This window comes from Trichechus manatus, unplaced genomic scaffold, assembly GCF_000243295.1.
Source record: "Trichechus manatus latirostris isolate Lorelei unplaced genomic scaffold, TriManLat1.0 scaffold00075, whole genome shotgun sequence".
NCBI classification, from domain to species: domain Eukaryota; kingdom Metazoa; phylum Chordata; class Mammalia; order Sirenia; family Trichechidae; genus Trichechus; species Trichechus manatus.
This window is the reverse complement of record NW_004444011.1, coordinates 13,540,890-13,548,339: the sequence shown is the minus strand read 5'-3', so window position 1 is coordinate 13,548,339 and position 7,450 is coordinate 13,540,890. Positions and strand designations below refer to the sequence as shown.

At 38.7% G+C, this 7,450-nt stretch overlaps 1 protein-coding gene across 1 annotated transcript in view; it reads left to right on the top strand.

Annotated features, from left to right (window-relative positions):
* Positions 1 to 7,450, top strand: part of PTER (phosphotriesterase related) — a 115,213-nt gene that overhangs the window by 71,590 nt on the left and 36,173 nt on the right. Inside the window, exon 3 of the mRNA XM_004380565.2 lies at positions 2,445 to 2,710. Coding sequence (XP_004380622.1) covers positions 2,445 to 2,710 — 266 coding nt within the window. The remainder of the gene's footprint in view (positions 1 to 2,444; positions 2,711 to 7,450) is intronic.

The following is a 7,450-nucleotide window of genomic DNA, read 5'->3' as shown; positions in this document are numbered from 1 at the left end:
CAAGGCCTCCACCAGACTGAGTCCAGTACAGCTAGATGGTGCCCGGCTACCACCACTGACTGCTCTGACCAGGATCACAACAGAGAATTCTGGACAGAGCTGGAGAAGGATGTGGAACAAAATTCTAACTCACAAAAAAAGACCAGACATACTGGCCTGAAAGAGACTGGAGAAACCCTGAGAGTATGCCCTGCAGACACCCTTTTAGCTCAGTGGTGAAGTCACATCCGAGGTTCACCATTCAGTGGGAGACTGGATAGCTCCATTAAACAAAATGGGACTAATGAACCACAGCAGTCCAGGGACAAGGACTAGAAGATAGAAGGGACAGGAAATCTGGTGATAGGGAACCCAACGTTGGGTAAGGACTATGTTGACATGTAGTGGGGTTGTTAACCATTGTCATAGGGCAACATGTGTACTAACTGTTTAATAAGAAACTATTTTGTTCTGTAAACCTTCATCTAAAGTGAGAACAGCAGCACAACTGGAAGAATGTAATCAATGTCACTGAACTGTGCATGTAGAAATTTTTGAAATGATGTATCTTTGGCTATATATATTTTCACCAAAAGAAAAAAAAAGGTCAAGAAGGGAGAGGGTTGACATGTCGTGGGATTGTTAACCAATGTCATAAAACAGTATGTGTACTGACTGTTTACTGAGAAACTATTTGTTCTGTAAACCTTCACCTGAAGTACAATTAAAAAAAAAGAAAAGCTAGAAATAGAAGTACCATACCATCCTGCAATCCCGCTCCTTAGAATATATCCTAGAGAAATAAGAGCCGTCACATGAAGAGATATATGCACACCCATGTTCATTGCAGCACTGTTCACAATAGCAAAAAGACGAAAACAATCTAAGTGCCCATCAACTGACGAATGGATAAACAAATTATTGTATATCCACACAATAGAATACTACACAATGATAAAGAACAACAGTGAACCCGTGAAACATAACATGGAGGAATCTTCAAGGCATTATGCTGAGTGAATTTAGTCAGTCACAAGTATTGTATAGACCACTATTATAAGAACTCAAGAAAAGCTTCAAACACAGAAGAAAGATTCTTTGATGGTTACAAGGGTGAGGAGGGTGGGTGAAGGTTATTCACTAACTAGATAGTAGACAAGAATTCTCTTAGGTGAAGGGAAGGACAGCACACACTACAGGGGAAGTCAGCACAACTGGACTAAATCACACCTAAGAAGTTTCCCAAATGCAAACACTTTCAGGGACAGAGTAGCAGGGGTGGGTGTCTGGGGACCATGCTTTGAGGGGACATCTAGGTCAATTGGCATAAGAAAGTTTATTAAGAAAATGTTCTGCATCCTACTTTGTTGAGTGGCGTCTGGGATCTTAAAAGCTTGCAAGTGGCTGTCTGAGATGCATCAATTAGTCTCAACCACCTGGAGTAAAGCAGAATGAAGAACACCAAAGACACAAGGAAAGTATTAGCCCAAGAGACAGAAAGAGCCACATAAACCAGAGACTTCATCAGCCTGAGACTAGAAGAACTAGATCGTGCCCAGCCACCACCCATGACCGCCCTGAGAGGGAACACAACATAGAGTCCCTGATGGAGCAGGAGAAAGGTGGAGTGCAGAACTCGAATTCTAGTAAAAAGACCAGACTTAATGGTCTGACTGAGACTAGAGGAAACCAGGAAAGCATGGCCCCCAGATTCTCTATCAACCCAGAACTAAAACCATTCCCGAGGCCAACTCCTCAGACAAAGATTGGACTGGACCATGGGACATAAAATGATACTCGTGAAGAGAGTGCTTCTTAGCTTAAGTAGATACATGAGGCTAAACAGGCAGCTTCTGTCCGGAGGTGAGATGAGAAGGCAGAGAGGGTTAGGAGCTGGTTGAATGAACATGGGAATCGGGTGGAAAGGAGGAGTGTGCTGTCACAGTATAGGGAGAGCAATTAGGGTCACATAACAATGTGTGTATAAATCTTTGTATAAGAGACTAACTTGAAATGTAAACTTTCACTTAAACTGCAACAGTAAACAAACAAAATTACCTCAGGGCAATAGTCTCCATGGTTCATGCAACCTCAATGGCTCCAGATAGTCTGGATTCCATAAGAATTTGAAATTTTCTTCTGCATTTTCCCACTTTTGATCAGGATTCTTCTATAGAATCTTTGATCAAAATGTTCAGTAATGGTAGCTGGGCACTAAACATGTTGTTTCTTACTCTCTTTAAGTCACTTTTATTTTTCCCTACAGCTTCCTAACTGCATGAATTTCTCTTTGAACAATTGATCTTAATAAATCTTTGATTTAGAATTACTTGTTGAATTTGAGTTTTGGCTAGCACAGTGTTGAATACATTTTTTTAAATGAATGACTAAATTTATACATGCTGTGGTGAGTTTTAATTCATAAATTCCACTGTCTGTAAATTTTTTTTATTATTATTCCTTAGCTTACTGATGTCCTTATTAATGAAATCTTATATGGAGCTGATGGAACCAATATCAAGTGTGGCGTTATTGGAGAAATTGGTTGCTCCTGGCCTTTGACTGCAAGTGAAAGAAAAGTTCTTCAGGCAACAGCTCAGGCCCAGGCTCAGCTTGGCTGTCCTGTTATTATTCATCCTGGAAGGAATCGAAGTGCACCGTTTCAGATTATCCAAGTATTGCAAGAAGCAGGTGCAGACATTTCTAAAACAGTTATGTCACACCTTGATAGGTAAGCCAACTACCTTACAAATTAGTGCCAACTATCAAACCCACCCACGGGTGAGTCAGAAGAAAGAGCTGGCATTCTGCTTCCATCAGGTCACAGCCACGAAAACCCCATAGAGCACTGCTACTCTGCATACATGGGGTCGCCATGAGTCAGAATCGACTTGACCACAACTGGTGGTTGTTGTTCTTATTTGCTGTCATTTCCAACTTATGGTAACAACTGGTTCCCAGATGATTGGTGGATGATCAGATAAACAAAATCATCAGTAATCAGATCAATAAAATGCTAATCACCTAGAGAGAACCACTACCTGGAAGATAGTATAAAGTTTTACAACTGATACAAAAGGCATTGCTGTCATTTACACGTCCTTACTCTGTGTCAGATAGTATCCTAGGTGTTTTGCAGAAGTCATGTCATTTAATTTATTTAATTTCTCATAACCCTTCATAGTAAGTGTCACTTTCTACTTCAGTTCTTTATCTCAGGGTATGATATCACAGTAGCTGTCAATTCCCATAGAGTGATATATTTATCTACTAATATACAGGGAAGGGAAGGTGGATGGTTTCATCCTGAGAAGAAAACTACAAATATAAATGTCCATGTTGTGTCACTTGTTGTGACCTGTGGTTTGAATCATCTGAATTTGGAAAATGTAATATCAAAAAATAATAGCAATATGTATAGCTTTTGGTTGGTGGTATTGTGTATTAGTTGCCTATGTATTCTGTGGCAAATTACAACAACATGGGTAGCTTAAAACAACAGAAATTTTTCCCTCACATTTGTGGAGGCCAGAATTCCTGATTCAAGGTGTTGGCCAGGTCACGCTCTCTCCAAAGGCTCTTGGGGAGAATCCTTCCTTGCTCTTCCAACTCCTTGTGGCTCTAGGCATTCTTTGGTTTGTGGCTGCATAATTCCAATCTCCCCTTCGTCTCTGTGTCAGTTTCCCATCTTCTTTTATAAGGATTTGTAATTAGATTTAGGGCCCATTCTAATCCTAGATGATTTCATCTTGATATCCTTAATCTAACTGCATCCATCTGCAAAGACCCTTTTTCCAAATAAAGTCACATTCACAGGTTCCAGGGGTTAGAATATGGGCATATCTTTTTAGAGGCCACCATTCAACCTACTACATATTGTATTAGATGTGTAGGGGCTAGGAAAACAATCAACTATATAAACAGATGTTGGTTGCTGTGAATTTTATGAATAATCCTAACAATGTTGCTAAGGTTAGTCATTAGCCTTTAGTTAATGTATTAAGGAATTAACTCAATACCAGATTAGTACCCTGGTGGCACACTTGTGTCCCACAGGGTCACTATGAGTCAGAATCAACTTGATGGCAATGGGTTTGGTTTTCTGGTTTAATGAAACTAGTATTATATTACATTTACTTCTGTCTTGCATATTAGAATAAAGCTATGTTAACAGACTGATAAATCCTGATAGTTTGACCTAACATTCTTCTATTTAATAAACTAATAGTCCTACCAAATGTATTGGTAAAATACTTCTATTAATAGAAATATTGTAAAGTCCTATGTAGAAAAAATAAACGTTATACTTGTGGCAGAGCATAGAAGCCAGCATTAATGGGGAAGTGAGGAAAATCAATGCAAAGGCAATTACTCTAATAACTGAGTTGGTATTAAGATCAACACTCGGGTTCTCTTCAGGATTCTTCTGGTTATACTGATGAATTGAGGAGTGCTTATAGATACTTGTCATACAGGAGGTGCATCATAGTGGGAAGGCTGGAATCTTTGGACACAGAAAGACCTGAGTTTTTCCTAGCTCTACCATTTGGTGTGAGATCTTCGGTGGCTTCATTTGAATTGAAAATAAAGCATATGGGACGTCCAGGCAACATGGCACTATAGATAGAAACACTACACTGTCCCTCCACAGCAAAGACCCAAAAAACTAAGTCAGAGTTAAACATCAGTCCTGAAGCCCTAAGCATTTAATGAAGAGATAAAGAACTCAGCCAAGCACCAAATGGAATAAGAAACTGACAGAGAACAGAGAGCAAGGAGAGATATGTCCAGAGGTCCCCATCAGCTAACGCAGCATGGATTCTCCATCTTGGACTCCTGTCAGAGATCAGCAAACAGGGAGAACAGGAAAGCAGCTTTACGGAGCTCCCAGAAGGAGACAAAACAACCATATGTGCCACAAACAACCCATCCCAGCAACTCCCCTGCAGCTGGACCTGTCCTGCTGCACCATGGCTAAGCAACTGACCCTGCCCATTGTACAAGGAGGCAAAAAGTATCATGCCCGCAGACGAGCAAACAACAAAGAACGCACAGCCCTCCTGCTCAGACATAACTAAATAAAAAAAAAAAAGACTGAAACAAACAAATCTACAATCAGTAAACAAGGAAAATAACTACTGAATGTCCTATAGACAGCAGACAATATCAAAACATATTAAAAAAACAGGACAGGATGGTTCCAGTAGGCTTCCAAAATAAAACACCAGATGACTTTCCAGTAGAAGAAAAGGCACTAGAACTACCTGTAGGGAATTCAAATCTCTAATATTCAGAGCTATTCAAGCGTTGAGGCAAAAAGCAGACAAAAATGAGGAAAAAAATAGACAAATTCATGGAAAATACCAAAAAAAGGAAGAATTCAAGAAAATAATGCAGGAACAAAATGCCAAAATAAATTCACAACTAGAAATCATACAAAAACAAAAATTAGAAATACAAAAGATAAACAACAAGATTTCAGAAATGGACAGTGTCATAGAAAGGCTGAGGAGCAGGTTTGAAATGATAGAAGACACAATCAGTGAAATTGAAGACAAACACTTGGATACAACTCTGTTCGAGGAAAAATCAGAAAAATAACAAAGGAAAATGAAGAAACCCTGAGAATTATGTGGGATACAATCAAAAGCAAAAATTTGTGAGTGATCAGAGTTCCAGAACGGGGAGAAAACAGAAAAAACAGGATCATTGAAGAACTGCTTATAGAAAACTTCCCCAAAATCATAAGAGATGAAAAGCTAACCATCCAAGAACTCCACGACCCCATATAGGATAGACCCCAAAAGAAAATCACCAGGACGTATCATTATCACACTCACTAAAACCAAAGACAGTGAAAGAATCCTGACAGCTGCTCCAGAAAAATGAAAAGTCACACACAGGGGGGAAACAATAAGACTAATCTCTGATTACTCAACAGAAACTGTGCAGGCAAGAAGGCAATGGGATGATGTCAAAACCTTGAAAGAAAAAAATTGCCAGCCAAGAATAATATATCCTGCAAAACTCTCATTCAGATACGATGGTGAAATTAGGACATTTCCAGATAAACAGAAGTTAAGGGACTATGTAAAAACCAAACCAGACTTTTAAGAATTATTAAAGGGAGTCCTTCAGTGTGAGAACAAACAACATCAGATCACAGGTTGAATCTACGACACAGGATTATACCAGCCAGATACCAACCTAGGAAATGAAATCTCAAGGATTATCCAAAACCAAAAGAATTATAGCAGGGAACCAGAGAGGTTAATCTGTAAATGACAACAACATCAGAACAATAAAAGAGGAAATAAATGTGTAGGTATAGAACCTTCTAATGCAGAGGAAGGCAAGGTGATACCAAGTAATAATAGACTGGTTCAAACCTAGGAAGATAAGAGTAAATTTCAAAGTAGCCACAAAGAAAGTTAACAAACCTACTCATCAAAATACAGAAAAAAAAACAGTCTCAGTAAAAATAAACCCTACGAAAACAAAAGAAATGGAAAAAAATCCACAAACAAAAGAAATTCAGCACAGGAGAGTGAAAGGAACGGAGAAAACATCAGCACCACAAAAAAAAAGCACTACAAAATGACAGCAGTAAATTCACACCTATCAATAATTACACTGAATGTAAATGGCCTAAATGCACCCATAAAGAGACAGAGAATGACAGAATGGTTAAAAACAACAGGATCCATCAATATGCTGTCTACCAGAGACACATTTTAGAAACAAAGATGTAAACTTATTAAAAATCAAAGGATGGAAAAAATATATCAAGCAAACAGCTACCAAAAAAGAGCAGGAGTGGCAGTACTAATCTCAGATAAAATAGACTTTAAACAAAATCCACCATAAAAGACAAAGACGGACACTAGATAGTGATTAAGGGGAGGATCCATCAGGAAGACATAATTATAATAAACATCTACGCACCCAATGATAGGGCTCCAAAGTACATAAAACAAACAACACCAAAAAGAGAAATTGACAGTTCTACGATAATAGTAGGAGACTTCAACACACCACTCTTAGTAAAGAACAGAACATCCAGAAAGAAACCCAACAAAGATACAGAAGACCTAAAGGGCACAATCAGTCAAATTGACCTCATAGACATATATAGAACACTCCACTCAAAAGCTGCAAAGTGCACATTCTTTTTCATCACACATGGAACATTCTCCCAAATAGACCACATCTTAAGACACAGAGCAACCCTCAAAAAAGTTGAAAACACTGAGACAATACAAAGTATCTTTTCTGACCACAACACCATCAAGGTAGAAATTAACAACAGGAAGAGCAAGGAAAAAAAATCAGTTACATGGAAACTAAATACCACCCTGCTTACAAACCACTGGGTAATAGAAGAAATCAGAGGTGGAATCAAAACATTCCTAGAATCAAACGAGAATGAAAACACATCATACCAAAACCTTTGGGACACAGCAAAGGCAGT